The sequence below is a fragment of the Saprolegnia diclina genome (assembly GCF_000281045.1).
Source record: "Saprolegnia diclina VS20 unplaced genomic scaffold supercont1.15, whole genome shotgun sequence".
Taxonomy (NCBI): Eukaryota; Oomycota; class Saprolegniomycetes; order Saprolegniales; family Saprolegniaceae; genus Saprolegnia; species Saprolegnia diclina.
The window spans coordinates 522065-545933 of record NW_008246082.1 but is presented as its reverse complement, the minus strand read 5'-3'; the positions used below and the strand labels follow the sequence as shown (position 1 = coordinate 545933).

The 23869-nt window shown below is 58.3% G+C and overlaps 10 protein-coding genes across 12 annotated transcripts; 5 read left to right on the top strand and 5 right to left on the bottom strand.

The window, feature by feature from the left end:
* Nucleotides 1–3860: 3860 nt before the first annotated feature.
* Nucleotides 3861–5319, top strand: SDRG_05741 (hypothetical protein). The gene has a single exon (XM_008611473.1). It carries the CDS (start codon nucleotides 3978–3980, stop codon nucleotides 5250–5252), a length of 1275 nt encoding a protein of 424 aa, XP_008609695.1. The 5' UTR covers nucleotides 3861–3977; the 3' UTR covers nucleotides 5253–5319.
* Nucleotides 5320–5472: 153 nt separating this feature from the next.
* Nucleotides 5473–6560, bottom strand: SDRG_05740 (hypothetical protein). Its single transcript, XM_008611472.1, has 3 exons — nucleotides 6002–6560; nucleotides 5799–5954; nucleotides 5473–5744 (listed from the first exon to the last, which is right to left on the bottom strand). Exons 1-3 carry the CDS (start codon nucleotides 6519–6521, stop codon nucleotides 5593–5595), a joined length of 828 nt encoding a protein of 275 aa, XP_008609694.1. The 5' UTR covers nucleotides 6522–6560; the 3' UTR covers nucleotides 5473–5592.
* SDRG_05739 lies at nucleotides 6160–8729 on the top strand (the record flags this gene model as incomplete). 2 transcript variants are annotated; one of them, XM_008611471.1, is made up of 6 exons in its annotated part: nucleotides 6732–6933; nucleotides 6983–7359; nucleotides 7411–7999; nucleotides 8049–8119; nucleotides 8172–8283; nucleotides 8328–8644. In XM_008611471.1, exons 1-6 carry the CDS (start codon nucleotides 6732–6734, stop codon nucleotides 8642–8644), a joined length of 1668 nt encoding a protein of 555 aa, XP_008609693.1. The 2 variants fall into 2 exon arrangements, with proteins under 2 accessions (XP_008609692.1, XP_008609693.1); XM_008611470.1 differs by having other exon boundaries at nucleotides 6160–6933; nucleotides 8049–8283; nucleotides 8328–8729.
* On the bottom strand, nucleotides 8455–10354 carry SDRG_05738 (hypothetical protein). The gene is made up of 11 exons (XM_008611469.1): nucleotides 10275–10354; nucleotides 10145–10227; nucleotides 9959–10093; nucleotides 9814–9910; nucleotides 9648–9767; nucleotides 9532–9600; nucleotides 9243–9482; nucleotides 9043–9193; nucleotides 8904–8999; nucleotides 8749–8858; nucleotides 8455–8701 (listed from the first exon to the last, which is right to left on the bottom strand). The coding sequence occupies exons 1-11, from the start codon at nucleotides 10281–10283 to the stop codon at nucleotides 8660–8662; spliced, it is 1152 nt and encodes a 383-aa protein (XP_008609691.1). The 5' UTR covers nucleotides 10284–10354; the 3' UTR covers nucleotides 8455–8659.
* A 616-nt stretch (nucleotides 10355–10970) lies between these two features.
* SDRG_05737 (hypothetical protein) lies at nucleotides 10971–12452 on the top strand (the record flags this gene model as incomplete). Its single annotated transcript, XM_008611468.1, has 4 exons — nucleotides 10971–11340; nucleotides 11393–11607; nucleotides 11661–12225; nucleotides 12271–12452. The coding sequence occupies 4 exons, from the start codon at nucleotides 10971–10973 to the stop codon at nucleotides 12450–12452; spliced, it is 1332 nt and encodes a 443-aa protein (XP_008609690.1).
* A 108-nt stretch (nucleotides 12453–12560) lies between these two features.
* On the bottom strand, nucleotides 12561–13567 carry SDRG_05736 (hypothetical protein; the record flags this gene model as incomplete). Its single annotated transcript, XM_008611467.1, has 3 exons — nucleotides 12561–12728; nucleotides 12776–13055; nucleotides 13095–13567. The coding sequence occupies 3 exons, from the start codon at nucleotides 13565–13567 to the stop codon at nucleotides 12561–12563; spliced, it is 921 nt and encodes a 306-aa protein (XP_008609689.1).
* A 394-nt stretch (nucleotides 13568–13961) lies between these two features.
* SDRG_05735 (hypothetical protein) lies at nucleotides 13962–15160 on the top strand (the record flags this gene model as incomplete). The annotated part of the gene is made up of 8 exons (XM_008611466.1): nucleotides 13962–14163; nucleotides 14216–14336; nucleotides 14389–14463; nucleotides 14510–14594; nucleotides 14638–14707; nucleotides 14762–14823; nucleotides 14876–14953; nucleotides 14993–15160. 8 exons carry the CDS (start codon nucleotides 13962–13964, stop codon nucleotides 15158–15160), a joined length of 861 nt encoding a protein of 286 aa, XP_008609688.1.
* On the bottom strand, nucleotides 15158–15649 carry SDRG_05734 (hypothetical protein). Its single transcript, XM_008611465.1, has 2 exons — nucleotides 15475–15649; nucleotides 15158–15419 (listed from the first exon to the last, which is right to left on the bottom strand). Exons 1-2 carry the CDS (start codon nucleotides 15613–15615, stop codon nucleotides 15216–15218), a joined length of 345 nt encoding a protein of 114 aa, XP_008609687.1. The 5' UTR covers nucleotides 15616–15649; the 3' UTR covers nucleotides 15158–15215.
* Nucleotides 15650–16210: 561 nt separating this feature from the next.
* SDRG_05733 (hypothetical protein) lies at nucleotides 16211–21439 on the top strand (the record flags this gene model as incomplete). Its single annotated transcript, XM_008611464.1, has 25 exons — nucleotides 16211–16296; nucleotides 16345–16483; nucleotides 16533–16960; nucleotides 17012–17072; nucleotides 17121–17311; nucleotides 17361–17659; nucleotides 17704–17967; nucleotides 18025–18199; nucleotides 18245–18327; nucleotides 18370–18585; nucleotides 18641–18886; nucleotides 18931–19062; nucleotides 19103–19251; nucleotides 19296–19409; nucleotides 19459–19627; nucleotides 19671–19759; nucleotides 19810–20082; nucleotides 20126–20195; nucleotides 20237–20322; nucleotides 20375–20614; nucleotides 20660–20755; nucleotides 20797–20898; nucleotides 20941–21108; nucleotides 21154–21240; nucleotides 21290–21439. The coding sequence occupies 25 exons, from the start codon at nucleotides 16211–16213 to the stop codon at nucleotides 21437–21439; spliced, it is 4113 nt and encodes a 1370-aa protein (XP_008609686.1).
* Nucleotides 21440–21496: 57 nt separating this feature from the next.
* On the bottom strand, nucleotides 21497–23396 carry SDRG_05732. 2 transcript variants are annotated; one of them, XM_008611463.1, is made up of 10 exons: nucleotides 23269–23396; nucleotides 22959–23223; nucleotides 22769–22902; nucleotides 22671–22723; nucleotides 22542–22623; nucleotides 22351–22497; nucleotides 22236–22298; nucleotides 22090–22190; nucleotides 21799–22035; nucleotides 21497–21740 (listed from the first exon to the last, which is right to left on the bottom strand). In XM_008611463.1, the coding sequence occupies exons 1-10, from the start codon at nucleotides 23369–23371 to the stop codon at nucleotides 21585–21587; spliced, it is 1341 nt and encodes a 446-aa protein (XP_008609685.1). In that variant the 5' UTR covers nucleotides 23372–23396; the 3' UTR covers nucleotides 21497–21584. The 2 variants fall into 2 exon arrangements, with proteins under 2 accessions (XP_008609685.1, XP_008609684.1); XM_008611462.1 differs by lacking the exons at nucleotides 21497–21740; nucleotides 21799–22035 and having other exon boundaries at nucleotides 22054–22190.
* Nucleotides 23397–23869: the final 473 nt, after the last annotated feature.

The window sequence follows — 23869 nt, the reverse complement described above, 5'->3', positions numbered from 1 at the left end:
GCTGGCCGCGACTCGAGAAGAACGGAAATGAGCAAACTTCCCTCGAAAACACGCCAACCTGATCCGCCAGTATCTGGGTTGCAAACCGAAGTTCGAAGGGCACCGGCTAAGCCAAGCAGCCGCAGGACAACGAAGTTCGTAGCGCGCAACGCTCAGCGATGAAAAGGCGCTCGCCAGATGCAGAGTTCCACCTTGTTGTCGTATCCACATGGGGCTGCGTAGATCAACGGAAATAGTGTACGTTGTAGCACGGTCGCAACGGCAGTCAATCGCCGTGGTTTTGCGTCCACGCCCACGTCTATTTGACGTCGACCAGTGTTCGCGTGCTGCGCTTATTGGTCAATATGAGGGTGATGCGAGCCCCCTGTGCCATCAGCATGAAGCACAATGCGTCTCGGCTCGTTGACCCATCGGCTCGAACGTGCTCTCTCGAAACGACGTTGCGGCTAAAAACCAGTATCGTCTGGTGCGTGTATTACGCTATGGTCGTACCGTAGTGGGTACGCCAGCCCATGTTGCACCATCCTGGCAGACCCGGCGCTGTTGCACCAAGGCGACATCATGGTGAAGCTCCTCGCGTATTCAAGTGACGTGGATCGCGTGTGGCGACCATCGATTGGCTCGTTGAGAGCTTGAACTGCCGTTTGAACAAGATGAGGGGGGCGACAAAAGCTTGAGCTTCAAAGCGTCGGTCGACATATATTGTACAGTATTTCGGAATGCCGCAACGCCATGGCAATTTACGAAATAGTGTACAATGAACAAGAGAGAGATATGCCTTTCTATGGCTGACCTCGGCGCGTAATGGTAGAGATGGCGAAGAAGGCAAATTGACAGGAGGGCGGCAGCCAATTGGAGGCGGCGGCAGTAATTGAAAACGGGCCGCCCTCAACAACTCAGATCGCCAGATGGGTAGACAGGCCACAGCGCTCGCTTGGCGCCAAGGCTGCCACGTTTGAAATTTTAAAAACCACAACGAGAGATATCCCTGAACCAGACGCCCTCGACACCGTCGTCGTCGCACCGGCAATGGGACTCGCTCCAGTCGACGACACCTTGCGCACCCGACACGCGTGGGCTTCTTTGATGAATGTGCTGGAAGAACAGAGATGCGTCCGATCAAGTGGTTTGAGGTGCCAATCGCTTGGCTCTCAACGACATCGGGTGACACAAAGGTTCGTTGCGCTCAAGTCCACCTGGTCGAAGCCACTGCTTGTTGGAAGAACCAGCCAGGGTTCAGCCCTGCGTAAGAACGACTTCGTTCGTACACGTCACGAGTCCTCCATGCGAGCCGAGGAACAACACGAGAAAACGCTGGAGCGGTGTGGAATAGGCCAGTGCTGGGGCCGTTCCTGCGATGACGTCTCGGCTTGTCTCGCTGTGTGATGGCACGGTAAGTAGAGCGGTACGAGTCATGACGGAAAGCTGTGCGTCGTGAGAATGCAGGAGGACGCAGAAGCTCTCTTCTCGGTCTTTGCTACTGCGTCGACGTATTTCTTGCGATCGAAGCTCTCGAGTCGGGCGATAGCGGTAATTTGATAGAAGGTCAACTTTTGAATGACATGGCGACGGTCGACGGTAGGTTGGGACGATGGGACGTCTTTCGAAAGTCGATTTTCTCTTCTTCTCTTGTATTAGGCACGTTTGTTACTTCCCCACAATTTATGCGGTAGTTGTTGTACGTTGCCGCTGCAGCTCGAGTCGGAATATGTCTTCCCGGGCTTTACACAAAGCTAACATCATTCTGTCCTCACGAGCTCACTCATTCATGCACCTCGTCACAGCGGGAGTTTAGCTTTTTCGATGAATCGCCCTTGGATTGAGATCCCAGTGGCTTCCAATGTATGATGGTCGGTGTATTAATACTCCCCACTTGGACTACCCCGTGCTAAACAGTCGGCTCTATCTTGGATGGAAATCCATGGAAGCCTCTCGGCGCTACAGGAACTAGCATTGTGTGGAGTGGCAGGCTCTGTTGCTTGGTTTTTCAGTTTCGCATTACGGAATGGATCTCTTTGTGCGCAGCCAACGCCCAAAGACCGAGTGCTGGTGCCAGCTCCCACGCATTTAGGTGTAGCGCTACATTTGAGTTAGTTTTCGCTGAATTGATTTCAACACGAACACGTTTGATCGATCCATACTCCAAACAAACAAACCGAATAGAGTTTGCCGATATCTTCAGGAATATTTTCGGCCCTTGATATCACAAAGCACAAAGGGCTTATCACTAAGATGCAGTCGATACCAAAGGAAGTCGCTAAGCGGCAGTCTCCCAACGATTTTCTCGGCGGTGAGCTTTGTGTGCTGTTCGAGCGTGCGAGACAGAGGACCTCATGCGGAGTGTATTCGACGAAGCGTCGATGCGAAGCACCAGGCTTGGCGCTCGGTCGCCGCTGCAGACTTACTTGCAGAGTACTGAGGCAGAATTTCGCTGTATTGAGCGTCTTTTCATGGACACGGAAACAAAAGGCTACAACGCTGCTGTGCGAGAGACATCCACGCACTGTACCCTCCTCAATCCTCAACTCGATGTGGTAAGCTCAGGTGCGCATAGAGAGACCTGGCGATGACGATCGCAGCTCACAAGCAGTCATCGCAGAATCGCCAAGATTAGGATGATCGAGCCGTCCACCTGGTACAGCCTCGAGTACGTCCAAGAATGGGGGCGTCGGTGCGGATAACGCATTCTCAAGAGCAAAATGAGGGCGGGAACATATCCACCGCGCCTGCACTAGTGCAAGGTCACGTCGACGGAGATACACGCTCTTTTGTTGCCGAGAAACCACCGCGCACCATCCAACAAGCCCAGCATCAACGCCTCGCAGATTGCACTCTGTCTCGCCTGCCATCCTCGCCCGACAACGTGGCCCTCCCAGCGAGAAGCGTGACCAACGGCGTGATCAAGACCACGTTATGGCTCTCATAAAAGTCATCGACAAGCACTGGACGCAGCGCTGCACTTCCGGAAATGCTCAGGACCAAGCTCTTGGTTGCCGCCGCGTGCATGCGGCGTAACGCTTGTTGCCCATGTCTGGCAGTCCAACGCCGAGCTGTGCCGCGTGGCTACCCGCACCCCTCTCACGAAGGCAAAAGTCGTCTGGTGTTATAACAAAGCGTGGGCGAGAACTTGAAGCACACACTGTGTGCTCCCGATACGAACTTCAAGGTTAAATATGAACACGATCGCGACATCGACTGGGTCTGCGGCTCTATGCACCACACATCACGAGGCGCCGTGACTTCGAGAAGTTTCTCTCCTGCTGTCTTCCTTCAGGACGTGCCATTTTTACGCGCCCGCGCATAAACCCTTCATGAAAAGACTTTCGAACCCAATTGTAGCTCGCAGAACCGAGCATCTTCCCAAGTAGTATAGCCGCCGCCTTCGCTTCGACGCCGCCACGAGACACGCACCGCGATCGTGTTGCTGAAGCTCGCGTCTCCGTAGCATGGGGCCACCAACAGGACGTATGGAGGCAAGGTGGGCGTCGCTGTCCGTAACGCGTTATAACACAGCAACTTGCTGGAACTCCCCAGGTCTCATTGTGCGACATGTGTTATAACGCGAGGCGACCAGTCAGTCAGTATAGATTTGGTACATTAACAAGAAAACGCACGTCTGCTATAAAACGTGGCCCACGACACGGACCAATGAAACCGCGTGTGAGCAGGTGCTAAAAATAGCCGCCAATCCCCGTTTGGATCGAGCCAGATGCAATCTACCAATCGTAATGCGCCATAAAGTGTGATCGGCCATGCGATTGGCGCCAGCTTTTCTCGGCGCGTTTGATTGGCCAATGGTTTGTCAAGAGAGACGCGCGCGGGCGCGTGTCTATACTGCGCATACAAACGCCAAGAGGGTGCTTTGGTGCAAAATCACGGCCCGCGCCCGCTGCATTTTCTTTGTGCTTTCTATCTTTTGGCTCTCGGGCTGTATTCCCGACTTTGGCGAGTGGTTCATAGCAGACAACAGGACAAAGATGATGACATCACAGGCCGCACCGGCGTGGACGCCTGTCTCCCACGCCTCGGCGCCCGTCTCGACGATCGCTATTCCGATCCCGCTGCGGCGCGAAATCCGCACGCGGATCGTCCAGCTCCTCCAGCAACGCAGCCGCGCGTCGGCCGCCTCGACCGGCCACCTGCAAAAGGTCGCCGCCCGCATCGACAACCGGTTGGTGCAGCTCGCGGGCTCCTGCGCCGAGTACCAGGACCTTTGCACGCTGCCCAAGCGCGTCCATGCGAGCGCGCTCGAGATTTGCGACACGCTCGCGAAGAAGCGCCCGGCTGACGTCGTCGTCGACGAGTCGCGCAAGCGCCCGCACCACATGACGTACGCCAACGACGGCGAGGCCAGCCCGCGCGAAGGCTATTCGTCGGACGAACAGTCGTCGCCGGTGCCGATCCAAGGCGGCGTGCTCGTTCAGAAGAGCCTCTCGCGCTCGTACTCGCGCCGGACAAAGGCCAAGCTGAGCCCGACGCCCGTGCCTCGCTTCAACGGCGTCATCCCCATGTCGCTTCTGTGTACTCCGATTTGCACGGAGCAGGAGCGCTTGACGCTGACGCTGTCGATGGACACACTCGGCGAGATGCTCTCGGGCCAGCGCCCGTTCCTTCCAGGCTTTACGAGTGTTGAAGTGCTTACGATCCAGCCTGCGTCGGTCAACAACTTGTCGGCGTCGACCGCGATCTGCCACGCGTTCGCTTCGTTTCTCAGTGGCGGCGGATGCCGCAGTGTCAAGTCGCTCACGTTGTCGGGCATCTTCCCGTCGCTGGCGCCGACGCTGCAGCACCCGTTCAACTCGCTCTTTGACGCGTTTACCAGCGGTGCGTGCCCGAACTTGACGCAGCTTCACTGCAAGGGCAACGCGCTCGGCGATGCCGGCGCAACGGCCATGAGCCTCTGGCTGGCCAACGCCTCGAGCAAGCTCGACACGCTCTCGCTGGTGGGCAACCAGATTGGCGATGCGGGCGTCTTGGCGCTCGCGTGGGCCTTCTCGCGCCGTGGCGGCACCATCACCACGATTGACCTCGGCCAGAACGTCATCCAGGACAAGGGCGCGGGTGCGCTCGCCGCCGTCTTCAAGTCGGGTGGCTTCTCGTCGCTGCAGGTGCTGCACTTGCGCAACAACTCGATTGGAGCTGCCGGCGCCAAGTGTCTTCTCAAGGCGATTCGGTCGTCGCCCGAGCGATTGCCGCTGCGGGAAATGAACATTGACGCGTCCGTGCTCCAGCAACTCCAGCGTGCGGCGTGAGCACGTATTATTTTATTTTAATTATTTTGAAGCAAATGGCAATATTAGAATGCAGTTTTTATCCCGAGGTTTGTATGTCGCGTCTTTGCGCTGTGTTACGAAAACACTTCGGCCTGCGAGCGCGTGGCTTTGTCCCGCAGTAGTAGCTTGGTGCAAGGCCGTGCGACGATCTTGCTGGCCCCATGCAGAGATCCACCACCTGATGGCCATTGCGAACACATCTCGCAGGAAGCGCCATGAACACCCTTGGCGTTTCTTTAGTCGAAACGTGCAAAGGCATGCTGCAGCGCCAGGTGCAACACACTACTACTACTACGAGCCAGCAGCGTTGGCTACAGATTTAACCGACGCGGGCATCTGCATCGCAGAGCTCGTAGATCGCAGAGCGCAGCTGGTGCAGCCGCTCAGGAGCGGTGCGAATGCTGTACGTGTGCCACGTGCCAGTGTCTTGGCGGCGAAGCGTCTTCACAGGCACGATCATGCGCACGACACCTATGCCATGCCACCATGAGCTTGGATCCTAGACTACAGCAGTGTGATCTTTACTCGTAACAAAAGCGGCCTCCCACGTCGCGCTCGCTTCCAGCACGGGAGGCTCGTGCACGACCGGAATGCAAAGGCGTTCGCACGCTTGCAGCACGAGCTCCCGCGTGCTGCCAAGCAAGACATCGTCGCGAGCGGTGTAGAGTCGGCCGTTGTGCACTAGCCCATGCAAGTCAACTCGGAACGATAAAGGTGCGCTCACGTACGGACAAAGAAGTTGGTGATGAGGCCTTCGAGGAGGTGATGGGTGTCGGCGTCGCGTTGGCTCAAGAGCACTTCACCAAAGCTACCGATGCCAAGCTCCGCCGCCTTCTCCGCCGCTGCAGCCTCGAGGTACTTGCGCTCGTCGATCCAACTGACGTGCTTGACGCCCGGGTTTCGGCGGGCAGGCCCCAGCACGAGCACGTCAACCGCACTGACTTGGGGCACGCCGTTGTCTGCGCCACCAACAAAGCTCAAGCCTGGCATGGCGTATACGTGGATGTGGTGGCGCCCATTGACGTTCACGATGGTGACCATGAGGTCCTTGGTGCTGGCAGCTTCGCCAAAGGTGTCCGTGGCGGCACGAACGATCTCGGCGGGCAGCGCGTCGCCTTGGGATGCGTCCAGTGCAAGCCGCGCGCGATGAAACGGCCACATGCACACACGCCCATGGCGCATGCGGAGGCACGTGTACTCTCCGCCCGACTCGATCCGAAAGCTTGTGAGGAACTCCTTGGGCGTCATTCTCCTCGTGTTGCAATCTCCATCAAGACACTATTTCAGTGCATAAACACTATTGGAAACTCATTCTGGCCGTTCTAAAGATAGTTTACGTACAGTAAATCGGAACGTATGCGAAATATAGTGTATTGACGAGAAATCGAATGCGTGGATTGGCTAAAAATATACAAAGATTGCCCATCATAGCATGGGTTTCACTTGGCAGTTGGCAGAATGGAGGCCGCAGCAGCGATCGACGACGTGCTTGCGATGGCCATGACGCGCCAAGAGAGTTGCATCGAGATTCGCATCAAGACGCTCAATGACCACAGCTTTGCGCTGCAGGTCCGTCCCGCCATCGCGGTGAGCGAGCTCAAGGAGATGCTGCGGACGACGACGCAAGTCCCCGAGCACCGCCAGCGGCTCATCTACCGAGGTACGCACCGTGCCTGTACAACGCGGATAACGCCTGAGCTCTCACGCAGGCAAGCTCATGAAAGACGCCGATCAGCTCGCCGCATACAACGTGGAAGATGGGCATACACTACATCTCGTGGCCAAGCCCGAGCAGATCTACAGCGCCGACGGTACAAGCGCGTCCGAGACCGAGCCGCTTCTGCCTCCCGCGCGCAGTGTCTTGCGCCCGCAGCTGCGCCCTCGGCAGTCGCGTCTCGACTCGGCGGCAGCCTTTGCCTCGATGCGCCGGCGGCTCGGCCTCGACGAAGATGGCTCGTTGCTCTCAGACGCGCTCAACTTCAGACAACCTCGACCTACCGCGCCGGTGCCCAGCGACGCCGAGAGGGCCTTGGATTTGACATCTGAGCCCGAGTCAGAAGCCAGACCTCCAGCCGTCGTTCATGATGTATGTACTCGAATGTACCTTCTGCTCTTCACAGCGCACATTTGCACGTAGCCTTTCGAGCACATTGAGCAAGGACTGTTAACGCTCCGCACTCTGTTGTCGACAGTGACGTCGGCGACGCCCACCGAGACCACGAGTGCGGAGCGGGGTGCCACATTGCGTGCACGCCGCCTCTTTTACGTCGGTCAATGGCTCGATGTCAAGGACACAGTCAACCAATGGCTTGAAGGCACGGTACTGGAGCTCAGTGCGACACACGTCCGCGTACACTACCACGGGTGGCCGACGCGCTGGGACGAGTGGATCGAGAAGATCTCGCCGCGCCTCGCTGCCTTCCGGACTCGGACGCTGCATCCGACAGGGTCGCCCTTCTTGAGCCCGACGCCTATTGTGCGCTCGGCGCGGTCGACTCCACCGCCGACCGCCCGCTCGCTTGTGCCGCAGATCCGCGATGCGCTTCGAGACATGCTACCGTACGTCGATCAACTTGCTACGCTCTGTGACGAGCCCGACGCGACGCCTGCACTCACAGAAGCCGCGGACGTGGTTGGCTCCCTCTTTGACCGTGTCGGCCGCGTCCTCGTCGACGCCGCCACGCATATCGAAAGCCTCACAACGCCCCACCACGTCAGCAACGACGGTATTACAGAACGTTCCGCCGGCGTGAAGTTGAAGTTCAAGCGTTGTAGCGTACGGTTCGCCTCGCAGCGCGTCGCGCCGGGGCCCCACGTCGTACGACTCGACGTTCCGAGAGCTCATTGTAGGTATGGGCGCTTTGCACGGGCGTGATATCTTGTGTATGGCGTGTGTAGGCTGTGAGCACCCCGCTTGTCGAGCCACAAGCGCCACGCCGCAACTTTGATGTCCACATCCACGCGATCTTGGCGCCGCCACCAATGCCGCCGTCACTTTTCGACCACCCAGGTGGCGCTCCCCGCGGTGAGCCGTCGCTTCACATGCACAACTAGATCTGGTCGAGTCTGAGGCGCGATGGCGCGAGCTCACAGAGCGCATGCAAGCGTCGCTGCAGCGGTCGCTGCTCTCGCCTGGCATTGAAACGTCCATGCCCTTCATGGAGACGCCGTCACTTCTAGGTCCACGCCGACGCCCGGTTCCGCTTCCCGAGATGACGACGACCAGTCGCCACCCGGTGCCGTCGTTTCTGAACGTCCTACAGCGGACAATGCCACCGCTGCGCCCCGTGATGCGCGACGCAGAAGCAGCGATTGCGCGTGCCTTCTTTGACGAGCTTCCACTCGCGCCGTCCGAGTCGTCGTCGCCATAACTCGATTTGTAGTGATTAGTCTAACGTGGCGTCTGGCTCGAGCAAGAGCGCCTCTGGCTATGAAAAAGACTTTGTGTTGCTACAAGGACATGGCGAGGACGTACTTGAAGGTCGTGCACCTCTGCGCGAAGGACGGCGATGGTGTCGTGGGCGTGGCTGAGCTGCTTGCGCAAATCAAGCACAAGTTGGGAGTGTTCGCGCAATAAGTGGGCTTCTACGCGAGCACTCGAGTCATCGGTCCTTGCGAAAACGGCGATACCTTTTAGCCGCATCTTCTCTAACCGCACCGCCATGACGTAGCGTGCCCACGAGACAAAGGCGATCCGCGCCTGCCCGCGCTTCGCAAGCACTCGGCCTAGAGTATGCAGCTTGAAGCACGGAGGTACGTGCTTATTCACCTGTGATTTCGGTTGCTTTTTTCGCCAGCCGATCTTCCTTCTTGGTGCGCGTGTGCATCTTCCACGCTTGGAAGACGGACCCGACGTTTTGGAACGTCGACTGGATGAGCTTGCGCAAGACGGCTTGGTGTTTCCGAAACTCGGCGTCTTTCTAAATCCCACAGCATTATCCAAAGCGAACCGCAGATCAATGCGAGTACCTTGGTGACTTCAAGGCGCAGCTGCGTAAAGTACGGGGCCTTGGCGAGAAAGAAGCTCAGCGTGCGCGGGTGCGGCAGGTGTCCGCTGTGGCTCACACGGGTCTCGCATTCGTCGTCGTCGTTGATGAAAATAAGGCTCCGGAGCTCGTCGACGAGACGCAAGATCGTGGGTGCATAGCGTCGGCAGCTCTCGGCATTCGCGAGCGCCAAAGCAACCCGCTCGACGAGGCTACACACCACCTACGTCTTCACGTTAGGAGTGCTTTGCTGGACGACGAGCGTGGCGCACCGCGGCCCGGAATCGGTTCATGGGTGTCGCAAACTTGCTCGAGAGCACGAGCGCCTCCTTGAGCTTGATCTGCTCGACGGTGCAGCGGTCAGTTACGAGGAGGTTGCTAGTCGTACCTCGACAAAGGCACCGATCGAGTCGTACTGCAGCACATCAAACTCGTACGTGGCGAGCCATTCGTCGAGCGCCAACGGGCCGAAAGAAGGATTGTTCTCGGGGGACGCGACCTGCGCAATCTACGCGGAGGGCGCTGAGACGAGCTTCAGTCGTCACGGCACTCACTGCGACGGCGTGCACGCGCCGGTCCACATGCCGGTGCTTGCGCTTGGAAATGGGGGAGGCCACTCGTGGTGCGTCCCAAGGAGCGTGCAAGAGGGGGCTATGTAGTCGCATGGAAACTCGCCTTTGCTCGGACAGCATAATGTACATGGCCGTCGTCGACTGGGTCTTGGGCCGTGGCGTTCGAGGCAGCGGGATGGAAAGGGATCCGTGATGTGGTGTCGGCGACTTAGGTGGTTTCTTGGCGGGCACCGCGTCAGCGCGCGGGTTCGACGACCGTTGACTAGGCACGCAGCGTGGCGCGCATGTATGCATTGCATGCAATAAGATCTACCGAACAAAGTTGGCCGACGGGAGCACAGGCTCGAACGCTCGCTGGTTGACACTGCCGTGGTGCTCAATAAGGGATCGGTGCGACTAGAGCGAGATCGCGTGCTGGTATCCTCGACCAGCGGTGTCGCTACCTCGGGCATCGATCGGCGCAATCTTTGGACAGGCGCCACGTCGTACACGACGCTTTGTACGGCCACCGTACATTGCGAAACCACCGGTGCACTGGTCTTCTCATTGCGTCTGGAAGCGCGTTTCAACGGTATCTGGCGGCGCCAACGCAGCCAGTTGGCTATTTTGTCCCCTGCAGCGCAGCACACAAGATACTGCAGAACCCAACGTTGACGTCCACTGCATACGAGGTACGACGTGAATGGCTGGGAACGTAGCGTGTGGGACGGGTCTACTAGCTTTTAGTATGCCAACCGTGCAGCAGTCGCATCGGCTCGACTTCGCCAACGTAGGTTGGTGGGCAATATTTGGTGTCACTCAGCGGGTGGGCGGCGGTACGAAGAGTGCAGCGTAGTATCCGCAGTGTCTTGTCCGAGCTCCAACGCCGCCAGTAATGCCCACGATTCGCGGTGCACGGCTGGTAGAGTTGACGTGCTGACGTGGCACCCGCACAAGGCGGTGATAACGCCCCGTACATTGCGTCTCTGCGCCAATGTACGGAATGTACGCGCGTACGAGTGGCCAGCGTGGGACGGAAGAACCTGCGAGACTCGATGGCCGGTGGCCCAGCGGTTTCAGAGCGCGGGGCGCCCGGTGAAAATTATCAAGTCTCACGAGGAGCAAACTAGTCATTTGCTTCCCCTCGTGTGGCCCCAAAGATGACCGACGCGATGCACAGCTACGCGTCGCCCGGCGGCTACAGCGCCGAGTACGACGACCAGGACGTCGAGGACTACGGAAACCACCATGGCCACTCGCAGCCGCCGGACGCTGTCAAGCTCTTTGTCGGCCAAGTCCCGCGCAACATGGAAGAGGCGGACCTCCGCCCGATCCTCGAGGCCTTTGGCCCGCTCTACGACATTGTCATCATCCGCGACAAGGTCAGTGGCACGCACCGCGGCTGCGCCTTTGTGACCTTTTGCTCGCGCGACGCGGCCGAGGCGGCGATCGAGACGCTGCACAACCAAGTGACGCTGCCCCTCTCGTCCAACCCGCTGCAAGTCCGACCGGCCGAAGGCCAAGCGGGAGGTATGCATCCTGCCAAGCATCGCGGATGTACTCATGCGTTGACCTGGCGTAGCGTCCCAAGAGCACAAACTATTTATTGGGATGATCCCAAAGCACGCGGACGAGTCGAGCATCCGTGAAGTGTTTGCCTCGCACGGTCCCATTGAAGAAATCTACATCTTGCGCCACCCGGCGACGGGCCAGAGCAAGGGATGTGCGTTCCTCAAGTACAAGGACCGTCACGCAGCCTCAGCGGCCATTGATGCCTACAACGGCACGTACACGATGGTATCCGTAGTCGTATTCTCTCTTCCTTGTCGCTAACGTGCGAACGTGAATAGGAACGTGGTACGGCGCCGCTGGTCGTCAAATTTGCTGACAGCCGCCGTCAACGCATTCAGCGCGCGCGCAACCAAGCCGCGACGGCCGCTGCCGCGTACTGGCAGCTTCCGCCCGGCGGCACGATCCCGTTTCCGCAGCTGCAGCAAATTCAGCAGCAGTACATGCAGCAGATGCAAGCTTTTGGCGCTCAAGCCCTCGCTGGCCAGTCGTCGCCAGGCGCATCGCCGTCGCCAGCCGCCAACCCCGCGGCGTTCATGTATTACAACCCGTATGCGTTCGCCGCGGCGACCGGCTACCCGTCGTTTCCCACTGGCGCGGCGCCGCCGTTCCCACTGGACGCTCTGGCCAGCGCCGTGCCGTCGTCGGTCGCAGCCGTCGCAGCGGCGTCGTCGGGCGCCCGCGCCGCGACCCAGTTGGAAGGCCCTGCCGGTGCCAACCTCTTCATCTACCACTTGCCGCACGACTTGACGGATGCCGATCTCGCGACGGCGTTTGCTCCCTTTGGCACGGTCATTAGCGCCAAGGTCTTTATGGACAAGAACACGGGCGAGAGCAAGGGCTTCGGTACGTCGACGTTCGTCGTTGCATGTTCCGCTCACGAGATGCTAGGCTTTGTGAGCTACGACTCGGTGCAGGCTGCAGATGCTGCGATTGCGAGCATGAATGGGTTCCAGATTGGCTCCAAGCGGCTCAAGGTCCAGCACAAGCGCGTCCACCACCGCGACGATTATGGCGACGACGACGAGAGCGGGTTGGACCACGCGGTGCACAGCCTGCGCCTCGACGGATAGCCCGACGACGACTACCTTAGCTTAGATGCCGCGTGTTTGTCAGTGTGTCTGGTTGGCGTGAGTCCGGCGCAGTGGAAGAATACAGTATGTTTGGTATGTACTACGCGACTACGACCACTTGGCGATCGCGCCAAAGACGGCGTACCCAGCGCAGAGCAGCAGTGTCTTCTTGAGGCTCGACTTGCCGTGCGAAAACTCTTGCGGAATGATCTCCATGACGGCCACGTAGATGAACGTCCCAGACGCCAGTGCGAGGCAGATCCCCGCGGCCGCCGACTAGAAGACAGAGTGAGCTGGAAGAGGGATATGACGGAGGAACGTACGTCTTCGGATGACTCGGCCGCGTTCACGGCCCAGCCGATGATGATGCCAAAGATGCTCATGAGGGAGAAGAGCAGCATGTAGCTGAGAAACTTGGTCTTATTCATTTGGCTCTTGAGCATGCCCGTGCCGAGCGCAAAGGCGGCGAGGCCTTTGTGGATGATGATCGCGAGGAAGACGCCCCACGCTGGCTGCGACTGGGCGCCGATGCCGAGGCCTTCGAGCACTGAGTGGAACGAGAGAGCGACAAAGAGCACAAAGGCCACGGTGCCTGATGCGTTCCTACACCACATGAGCTTCAAGGGGTGGCGACGATCGTACTTGTCGAACGCAATGTGGCCGTCGTGGGACTTTTTCCGGCCTTTCTTGGCCACAGGTGGCGTCGCTGCCTCGACTTGCTCGAGGAACGGCGCGCTGTCCATCTTGTGATCGTCGCTGTCCTCGCTCGTCGTGTCGGGCTCGACATGGGCATGGCCTTGCGCCTGCAGCGCGTGCGCGAGCTGCTCGACGATCAAGACGCCGAGGAAGCCGATCGTGCAAAACATCTCTGCATACGGAAACGCATACGCGCCTTCGTCCATCGTCGACCAACGCACGAGGCCGGGGTTCTCGATCGCCGCATGGAGCAGATGCATGAAGCCGCCGGCGAGGAAGACGCCACCGCTCATGCAATTGAGCTGGCTCATGAGCACGCGGTTGTGCTGGCGGATGAAGAAGGGCAGGACGCCGCCGACGAAGCCGACGACCCAAATGCTCACGAGCGAGACGAGCTTGAAGAGCGCGAGGCCGTCCATGCTGCTGCGCGAGCCGCTGGCCGGAGCAATTTAATTATGAAATTTATTGTTCCATACAAATACATAGCTTACTGTTTTAAATAATTGGCAGAGCACCGGCAAGATCTAGCTTTGAATGAAAATAGTGTAAGATGAGGTATCGGGATCGACGTGGGTAGCGGCTTTGTCGTTGCAAGCTGGCACCAATTGTAGTAGTGTGGAACACAAGACAGCGACACGTAAGCTTGCTGCGACCATCGGCAAAACGGTTTGGCTTAGCTGTTTGACCTGGCGGAAGATGGTGTGGTACTTTATATAGTGTGATATTGTCGAGGCAGGAATTAGTATGTTATCCGGATGATTATGTATATCCGAATCGCGGTGGATTGGCAACCGAGCTTGACACGGTGCAACGATGGTCGACGCAGACGTCGACGAGATCGGCTTGACGCCGGAGCAAGTCCTTCACTTTGTCGAGCACGGCTACGTCTTGCTCAAGAACGCCTTCTCGTGCGAGACAGCGGCCGCCTGCCGCGAGTTCCTCTGGGAGCGCATCGCCGCCGATGGCATCGACCGCCACAACTCGCTCTCGTGGCCCGAGAAGCATTGGATCTCTGGTGTCGTCCCTGCGCCGCTTTTGTGTTGCAGCCGCTCATGCCATCTTGGTAGAGTCCTACAACGAAGATACGGGCGGGCCATGGGCAGGCGTGCTTACGCCTCGCTTGAAGCGAGCCATGGACCAGCTCTGCGGCAAGGACAGGTGGAACCCGGCCGACCTCACCTGCGGCTGGTACGTCGACGCCGTTATTGGAATCTATTGGCTCTACGCAACGAGCGTCTAGGTGGGTGCTCACGTTCCCGGGGCATGCGATGTTGCCGTGGGCACCCGCGGGGCACTGGCACGTGGACGGCGCGAGGTGCTAGGGCCTCGACTGTGCCAGCACGTTTTGACGCTTCGGGTAGATACGTTCACCACGTCGATAGCAAGGAGTCGGGACTGCTGCCAATCTTCCTCTTCAACGACATTGGCCCAGGCGATGGTGGCACGGTACGTGTGCTTGATCCTCCTCGGCGACTCATGCGCAGCGTAGGCCCTGAGCCCTCGCTCCCACCAGCACGTGGCCCAGATTCTCAGCAAAGTCGGGCCCAACGGCATGCGAGGTACATCTGAGCCAGCGACCACCATTGCATTCGCTCATCATGTATTTACGGCAGGCGGCAAGGTCAGCGCGACGGCCAAGCCGTGGGTCGCCCGCCACAAGGACGAGTACGTCGAGGTGCGATATCGTGTCTTGCGTTGGGTGTGTAGAGAGAGACGCATTGATGTAGACACAAGGCAATGCCGGCGACGTCATGCTGACACACCCTTTTCTGATGCATGCGCGCAGCAAAAATTGCGGCCACGAGGTAGAGCTCCATACGACGAACTCGCCTCATTGCCTGTAGGTGCGCTTCATGTGCAACCCCAACGTGGGACTCAAAGAGCCCATGAACTTGGCGCGCGACGACGCGTCCGAGTACTCTGCTGTCGAGCAAGCCATTGTCGATGCCATTGCAGCGGCGCCCCAACCGACGCGGCCGCAGCAGCAGAAGCGGAAACGCGACCAAGCGTGACCGAGCCAACGTAGTACTAGTACATTGGGTAGTTACGACCGGCAGGATAAGACGATTAATGGTGGTGGTGCTTCTTGAAGCGAAGACCACAGTACTTGCACGCCTGGGGTTCGTGGGACACAATGTCGAGGGCGATGTACTCGAGCGGGTGGCCGAGGGCACCACCACCGCCGTCGCACACGGCCGTGTCGCCGTCAACCTCGATGACGGGCACCTGGGCGATGCGGATCTCGGCGTCGCTGTGGTGGCGGTTAATGTCCTATAGATCGACATATGCATGAGCCCATCGAGCTTGGTCTTGCTGGAACGCGGACCTCGAAGGGGGTCTGGCCCTTGTAGATCGTCGACATGCGCGCGACCTGGCTGCGGAAGGCGAGCGAGCGGACGGCCTTGGGCGCGGCCACGAAGCGCATGGGGGCGCGGAGGACGCGCAAGACTTGTTGACAACCACGCATTTTAACCAACTGCCGAACCGAGGGCCTGTGTGGGAATTTTGTCCAATCACAAGCGCCGATTCGGCTTTTGCGGACCCAATTTCGGATAGAAACACGCCACCTTGGCGGCCGACGCCGTCGTGCTAGAGGGAGAAGCCTCCAAGATGTCTCTTGCGTTACGGACAATATAGTCATTTATATTGCACATTTCGTATGTAGCGGCAGCGCCGAGTCAACTCGATTGTTCTATGTCCGATCCACGACTCGACTTCCTCACACACGACACCTTGATGGCGTGGGTTTAGACAGCGTGAAGCGGCGCGACAAACGGTTACTTTGACAAAAAGGGTGCCACGTGACAGAAGAATATTCGCGCCACTTGCGCTTCCCTTCAAGGTCAACGCAGGTCCCTTTGATTCACCAAGCTACAAGAGCACTCTTTAATAAGCAATCGCTCAACCGACCATGCGACACCCAGCAAGGTCGCACGTCGCCCGCTCAACACACGCGCGGGAAACTGTGGTTGAAGGTACCAGCAACGCCCGAAACGCTCGCGGATCTCCTCACCTGCGATTGCAGTTGGCTTGGCCAAGTAGACAGGCGGCGCCGACCCTCGATGATGAACAATGACATGGCGCAGCAAATGCAAAAGCTCTACGAGCGCAAGGCCAAGGACGTCGAGTCCAAGTTACCGTGGTACAAGTATGTCCTCCCGGCTTGTCGTGGCAAGGACCTTAGCAACTGCTGTAGAAACCCGCTCAAGGACTACGACATTGCGCCGGTTGTCGTGCTCGACAAGCCCTTTGATGCACCGTCCACCGACTTTCTCAAGCTGCCAAAGGCGACGCGCCACACGTCGACGCACGCCATGTTCCCAGAGCATGACGAGGTATCCCTCGGATTTATGCCCCTGACGCGGTCATCGTCTCTATGCGTAGCCCCGCTTGCAAGCCAAACTCAAGCCCACTGCGACGTTTCCGAGTCCGTCGCATCGCCATAGCACCCTTCCGACAGACGAAAGCAAGGGCACTAGCCCCAAGCCGACGGTGGATGCCAAGCTGCGCTACCGCGGTCGTGTGAGCTGGGAAGCCAACCTTCTGGACTCGAAATCGGAGACGAGTCGCATGCAGGCCACGTCGCCGCTTCGAAGCCCCAAGAAGGCGGCGACAACCACCCAGTTGAGTCCGCTCAAGAGCGTGCTCCAACACAGTGTCGGCGACCGTAAATCCGCTCTCGTCGAGTCGGCCGAGCACGACCAGCTACTGCAGCACATGCTTCGCCACGACGACGAGATCGACGCGCTCCTCTCCAAGTATGCTATCGCACAAGCGACAAAAGTAGGGGCCCGCGACTCGGCCATCGCAGCGTACGACGCAGACGATGGGGGCTTCGTGTCATGCATGGATCCATGCGCTAGGTACGCGGTGCGCCCCCGCATGTACACGTTTTCGGACCCACCCCCCCAAGTCAACACCGAGGTCTCCCCATCTCGATTCGACGGATTCGCACCGTGAATGGGTTTGTAGCTAGACCCGTCGGCGCCGTCGACACCGGTCGTGGCCCGGCGTCGGTTTGCCCTTCAAGTTGACAACTCTGTCTCGGACGACGAAGACGGCAACGACGACGACGAGGCTGATGAAGATGAAGAAGCCGCCGCCCAAGACCAGCTCAAAGCCACGTACTTTGGGTCGCCAGCCAAGGACAAATTCTATGCCACGTAGACCTGCTCAGTTGATACTCTTTCTTGTATCAAGTTGGCGGGGTAGGTACACCAAGATGCATCACAAGACCCAGTGCTTCTCTGCGATCGCGTCAAAAGCAAGTGCACCCGAGACGCTCGTGTCCGAGTACAGCTTCAAGCCTGTCGTGCACGCGCACCGGCTCGAGCGCGTCGCAACTGAAAATGAAATCAAACTGTCGCCGCGGACGCTGTTTTTGAGCGACTGCCTCGCGTCCACGGACCTTCCCCTCGCGCTGCCGCTTCTCCTCCGAAAGCACCACACGACTTCGTTTGACTTTTCATATCAGAGCTTGGGCGACAAGTTTATCGTACAATTTGCCTCGGGTAACTGCGTTCTTACGGTACACGACGTTCACAAATGTCGATAGCGCTGCGCGACGTGCCGTTCGTCGAAGAAATCAACGTGTGCGACAACCGCCTCTCGGACCGAGCTCTCAACAAGCTTCTTCGCGCGCTCGAAGCCAAGCCGAATTTGACCAAACTCAACATTTCCCAAAACGAAATTGGCGCGGCGTCCGCGTCAACGCTCAAGCATTACATTGGGTCGACGCTGTGCACGGTCACGCACCTTAGCATCTGCAACGCCGACATTGACGACCACGAGTGCGCGGCGTTCATGTCGGCGTTTGAAAGTACTTGCTTCGCGGATGACAACCTGTCCGATCGCGACACGACACTTTATTGTCTAGGCAACAAATCCGTGGTGGACTTGCGCTTGAGCCGCAACCGCATCGGCGAGGCCGAGAACCTCAACGTCGTCCAGCCCGACCTCATCACGGGCGGCGAGGCCATCGGGAACATGCTCAACGTCAACTTGACGCTGACGCACTTGGATCTTGCTTGGAACCTTCTGCGCCTTGCCAGGTACTCGAATTTAACATACGGAGACGACATGCAGGGTGCATATAGTGGCGTCACGCTGGCAAATGCGCTGCGGCTCAACTACAACTTGTACGAGATCAACGTCGCCTACAACGCGCTCGGAGATGCCGGTGCGTGTACGCTGCGAGCCGAGGCATTCACGCGGCACCTAGGAGCAATGGCGTTTGGCCAGTCGCTTGAAGTCAACAAGTCGCTCCGGGTCCTCAACCTCTCGTACAACAACATTCGATGCAAGGGCGCGTCTGTGATTGCGTCGGCGCTCTCACGCACGAACGCGACCTTGCACAAGCTGATTCTCGACGGCAACAATATCGGGAAGGAAGGCGGGCGCATCTTGATGTACGCCATGGTGCAAAATGGCACGCCGAGTACGTTTTACCCTCTTCCTCCTTGGGCCATAGTATATTCGTATTATCTTTGTAGGCGGCTGCTCGATCTCGATGAAAGCGTGCAGCCTCAACGACCACAGCAACCAAACGACGTTCGACCCGATGGAGCCCGGCGGCGTGTACTGCCTCAACTGCGCCGACCCGTACGAGAGTATGATTGCGCACGAGCTACTACGCCTCGCCGCGACAAAGCGCGGGTGCACCTTTGCGCAACTTCTGCACCGCCCGACCAAAGAGACACCGCTCAAGCAAGCGCATCCGATCAAGCTCGTGCCGCCACGTATGCAGGAATGTTGGTCGATCTTGGGCAAAGACTGTATGTAGCTCGGACGCTCAAGAGTGCTCTGGACATTACGTTCACCGACATTGACAAGGACAAGTCGGGCACCGTCGACATTGGCGAACTTCAGACCGTGCTCCGAGAGCTGGGGTTCCACCCGACCCCCGCCCAAGCCCGTGCGTTCGCAGCTTGCAACACTATTTTATAATACTCTAGAATCGCTCTTTGAGCAAATGGACGCGGACCGCAGCGGCGCGATCGAGCCGTGTGAGCTCACAAGCGACCTCTTTCACGCGGTGTACCATATCATCGACACCAACCAATCGGGGACCATCGACATGAACGAGCTACGCGCTGCATTTCACGTGCGCACCCTATTTCACGTTCAACTGCATGGACTCGCCTGTAGCTACTGGGGGCGGCACCGACCGAGCGAGACGTGCAAAGCGCCATGAAGATCTACGACGTCGACGGTAGCGGCACGATCGAAGAAGACGAGTTTGTCGAGCTCTTGAAAAACCAAGTCCTCTGCGCGTCGCCCACCGCATATCTTACACTATTTGACGGCATAGGTGATTCAGCGGGTACAAATGAACGCTCAAGACCGCATTGTGGCGTCTTTGGCTCTGCGGGAGGAAGGCAGTGGCGCCGTGTGGAAGGTGCCGGCATCAGGCATCCTCGACATCACCTTTTCCTACGAGCGAGAACTCATGAGCGAGCGCGAAATTATCGCGTCCTACGGTGCGTCCCCTACCCCTCCGTCGGCCTGTCGCAGCTTGAAAAGGCCTCTCGGAGCGCGGGCTGCAGCAGCTCGTCAAGACAGTTGTGGATGGCAAAGTGGAACAGCAGCACCAAGAGCTCCTTGGTGCCGCGGTACGACCACCGCGGATTTGTCTCCGCCCACATACTTTTCTATATGGTAGGTCGACAACACGGATATTCGGATGAGTGCCGAGCAGGCCATGGTCCTCATGGAGACTTGTGGCGAGCTCCAAGAGGCGCGGCGTGTCGGGAGCGTCGCTAAGATGCTGCCGCAGCTTGTGTCGAGCAAGGAAGCGCACATGCTCGTCAAACATACGCTGACCGTCCGTGAGCGCTACCACCTTCGGAGCCGCATGGGGTCGCTGTATTTTCCCATCATGGGGCTTCCCACGGCCAAGTACGAGCTGGACCTGAGTCGCCCACAGGATCGCCAGGTATTTGATGGCTGGTTGACGCTACCTGCATCGAAGGGTGTAGGCGGTCATGAAGCTCGCCGAGATCGCCCAAGCCGAAAAGCAATTTTCAAAAACCCGGTCCTGTCGGGGCGGTACTACCCTCCCGCGTCGTTTTGTACCAACAGTATGACAGACACGTCCCAGCACGGCAACTGGGAAAACTTCCGCAACGAACTCTTTGACGGCAAGCCCGTCGTGCTCACGTCGGCCTTCTTCCAGGCAAGTCGACTAAGCAATGCCATCGGTTGTCGTATGATGCGATTGAGGATAGAACGTACCGTCCAAGGGCAAGCTCGAATTCGACTATGTTTCGACGTCGCGGCCCAAGCGGGGCACCAAGCCCATGTCCACGCGGCGCTTCCAGCAGCTCGTGCAGCAGATCGGCCGCGAGAGCTCGGTCGAGCTGCAGCGACCCAAGATGCCCCTGCTGACGGTGCGCCAGCGTTGGGGCCTCGTGCGCAACGCCGTGCGGCATCGCAAGATGAAGGCGTGGCTGCACCGCGTGACCGAGGTCGGCGCTTCGACACTCGCTACGCGCTTCATATACATTGCGCAGGTGTTTCACATTCGGCACATAACATTCGAGAGTGTCCGCGACAAGCTCTTTCAGATCGAGACGGCCATTGGTGACCGCTGGCTCTCGGTCAACCAAGTATACTCTTCCCAAGACGAACGCAATATGACTGGGAGTAGGCGCACGAAATCATCGACTGCATGCCGACGCTGCACCATGGCAAGGCGGAGGCGGTCCGCGTCCTGTTTGCCCGCATCATCGACCTCGAGAACTTTGCCACCGTACGCGACATAGCCTCTCGGGCTCTATCAAGTGTGTCGTAGATACTGGACGCGCTGAGCTTGCCAGAGCAGAAGGAGGTGGCGCGAAGCCTCGGTTGGCTCAACATTCTCAATCCCAAGGTCCCCGACCGGTACTATGAGCTCGATCTGGCCGTGCGCGACGAGCGTGAGCTTGCCAAGATCTACGTGGCACTGGCCGTGACCGAGCCCGTACGCCTCCATTCCATTCACCGGCGGAAGACTAACGTCGCATAGGGTGAAAACTGGATCAACGAAACCTTTGCGTGGCAGCGCAGCGAGCCCCCGATCCCTGGCTGGCAGTTGCCCATCAGCTGGACCAAGGTACAGTTGTGGGCACTGCAACACTGCGACAAATGAGATTGTTATCCAGGAAGACGGAGGCCCCGAGGATGGCCCTCGGCGCGCGGGGTGGCTCACGCTCGAGTATACCTCTGCACCAGAGAATGGGTGCAACCCCGTGTGGGCGATTCGCCAAGAGCTCCAGACAAGGGTTCTCTGTGGCACTCGCTTGTACCTCTAATCCGAACCCGAGACCAACGCTACTGACGTTGTGTACAAATTGTCATCGAACACATCAGTTCAAGATGCACGTTGTCGCAGTGCCAAACGGCATGGGCAGTGCAACAGATAAGCCTTATTTCGAGCAATAGTAAGCAGTTAAAAAGTTACTCGACCACGGTGGCTTCGGTGGGCTTGAGCTTTCCGCCGGCGACAAACTGCTGGTACCACGTCTCGCTCTCCATGGACGCAAACTCGGCCGCGTTGAACTCTTCGTCAAGAACGCCGTAGCTTTCGCACGTCTCCATCCACGTATGGCACTCCTACATCCATATATCACATCTCGATACATCCATAGCCCACACTATGGCATGGACGTACCGTGGCGTTCACGTAGAGGGGGTGGGCAAAGAGCGTGGCGAGGGGGTAGCACCCAAACTGGTCGTGGAGGTGGTGCGCAGTACGCAGCGTCAAGATGGTCTCGGCGGCGAGCACATCCTGCTTTTCGCGATAGCACTTGAGCTGTTCGAGGAGGTTCCGGCCAAGACAGTCGAGGAGCTTGGGCGCCCGCTCGTCAAACGCGTCGAGCTCGTCCTCCATGCAAAAGCGAATCACGTGCTATACACCATTTTCATCAGCACACTATCTATTAATACCTGGAAAACAGCGTACGTCGCATTTGGTCGTATCAAACTCGATCGAGAGGAGGACCTTCTTGAACTCGGTCGCGACAAAAGCGAGGTGTTGGACCCACGTAATCGCATCGTCGCCCTCTGCGCACATGAGAGATGGCGTGCAACTAGACAAAAGAAACGTACTTGGCACTTGGATGAGGAACGCGTTCATTTCAATGAGCGCGTTGTAGTTTTCGCCGAAAATGTCTATGCACACGCCAGTTAAGATACTAGTACAATTCTGTTTGAGATGACGCACTGTACGACTGCTTGAACGTGGTAAAGATCGTCACCGGGTCGTCCACCGAGAGCAGCGCCATGAGCTGCGCTTGGAGCAAAATGACTTCCGACATGTCTTCGGTCGTGACGCAGTCTTCTTCTTCGTCGTCGTCACCCGCGGCTTTGGCTGTTTTCGAAAATAAGCCAAGGACTCGTTTGGGACTCGAGTACCGAGCACATCGTCGGACGACGTCGTCGGTTGACCAAGCACATCGGCGTGGTGCTGGAGAAGATGCTTGCAGATACCGAGCGCCTATCGTGTCCTTGCTACATCTATACGGCAGCAACGAAAGGGACAACCTTTTCCTGCAGCTGCTGCGGCGACTGCAGCGCCTTGTCCTCGTCCGCGCCATCTATATCGTGCCTGAGCTTCGGATGTCCAAGTGGAGAAGACGTACTCTCGAGAAGGTGCTGCACAAGATGCGAGCCTTCCTTGAGCGCCTTTGCGTACTGGAAGTGGGACTCGAACGCTTCGGGTGTGTCCATGTCGACGGCCATTTGGAATTGCTGCAGCGCCGCCTCCAGGACATGCCTACACCATAAAATGCCAAGTCCAGACGTGCCCACCGCCTCGAATAGGAGACGTACCGGTCTTGCTTTTCGGTCGCGACGACCATCGACGTGCTGCCGTAGAGCGCCATGCCGTACGGCCCCATCTCGTCCTTCCCGAGGAGCTTGAGGGCTTGTTCAAACTTGTCGACGGCCGCCTCGGCGAGCGTCGCGTCATCGTTCTCGGTCGCAATGCGCGAAATCGCCGTGCCCCACATGCAAAGCGTGTTGCCCATTTGCTCGTCGGTCATGCCCGGGTGCGCATCGATGAGCGTCTTGAGCCGCTTGCCAATCTGCCACGACTCTGCTCACGCCTATGAGAGACATGGCAAGTAGCAGCACGACGTACCACGCGCGGTCGTGTCGCCTTGCAGCAGTGCGTTCACGCTCTCGATCTCGTCGTCGACCGACGCGATCTTGCGCTTCTTCCCTTTGCCATTCATTCGCATCATCTTGGCGCCTTGGTTTCGGCAATAGCCAATGGCCGGCGCGTATCCGGATGGTCGCCAAAATCGCGTGCGTGGCAGCCGGCCAGCGCAGGGCGGGTCTAATTGCACCCAACTTGATGGCCACCGCTCGCCTCGCTCCAAGGGCAGGTAGTACCAAGCACAAAGTACTACGCCCATATCTTTACAGAGAGGAGACGAGTCCTTAACTCTGGGCATTCGGCACGACAAGGGCAATTGTTGATTTACGCCAAGGGACTCGTCATCACGCTTTAATGATGCGTCTCGGGCACGCTGGCAAGCTACAGAGTAGTAGAGGGTACGATATGTGAGTATGCGCTGGGTCTTTGTGACCTCTAAACGTCGTCAGTCCATCGTCGGAAGCACGCGATGGGCGGTACCCTAAACCCGCTTCAAGAGCTGCGGCCGGAAGGAACTTCGTGAGATTTGCGGCATCCACGTACATGTATCCGGATATGTGTGCACGTGTCAGTTTGCATTTTG

Excerpts from the sequence above, each read along its gene's own strand:
- SDRG_05741 (XM_008611473.1), top strand. The coding sequence starts at position 3,978 with ATGATGACATCACAGGCCGCACCGGCGTGGACGCCTGTCTCCCACGCC.
- SDRG_05738 (XM_008611469.1), bottom strand. Across the intron at positions 9,483-9,531 it reads TGAACCGATTCCGGGCCGCG|GTGGTGTGTAGCCTCGTCGA; the intron begins GTGCGCCACGCT and ends GTGAAGACGTAG. Across the intron at positions 9,194-9,242 it reads TGCGCCTTGAAGTCACCAAG|AAAGACGCCGAGTTTCGGAA; the intron begins GTACTCGCATTG and ends TGTGGGATTTAG.
- SDRG_05740 (XM_008611472.1), bottom strand. The coding sequence starts at position 6,521 with ATGACGCCCAAGGAGTTCCTCACAAGCTTTCGGATCGAGTCGGGCGGA. Across the intron at positions 5,955-6,001 it reads CATCACCAACTTCTTTGTCC|TGCACAACGGCCGACTCTAC; the intron begins GTACGTGAGCGC and ends TGCATGGGCTAG. Across the intron at positions 5,745-5,798 it reads GGAGGCCGCTTTTGTTACGA|GTGTCGTGCGCATGATCGTG; the intron begins GTAAAGATCACA and ends GGCATGGCATAG.
- SDRG_05732 (XM_008611463.1), bottom strand. The coding sequence starts at position 23,371 with ATGATGCGAATGAATGGCAAAGGGAAGAAGCGCAAGATCGCGTCGGTC. Across the intron at positions 22,191-22,235 it reads GTTCCTCATCCAAGTGCCAA|AGGGCGACGATGCGATTACG; the intron begins GTACGTTTCTTT and ends TCATGTGCGCAG. Across the intron at positions 22,036-22,089 it reads TTGATACGACCAAATGCGAC|CACGTGATTCGCTTTTGCAT; the intron begins GTACGCTGTTTT and ends AATGGTGTATAG.
- SDRG_05734 (XM_008611465.1), bottom strand. The coding sequence starts at position 15,615 with ATGCGTGGTTGTCAACAAGTCTTGCGCGTCCTCCGCGCCCCCATGCGC. Across the intron at positions 15,420-15,474 it reads AGGGCCAGACCCCCTTCGAG|GACATTAACCGCCACCACAG; the intron begins GTCCGCGTTCCA and ends GTCGATCTATAG.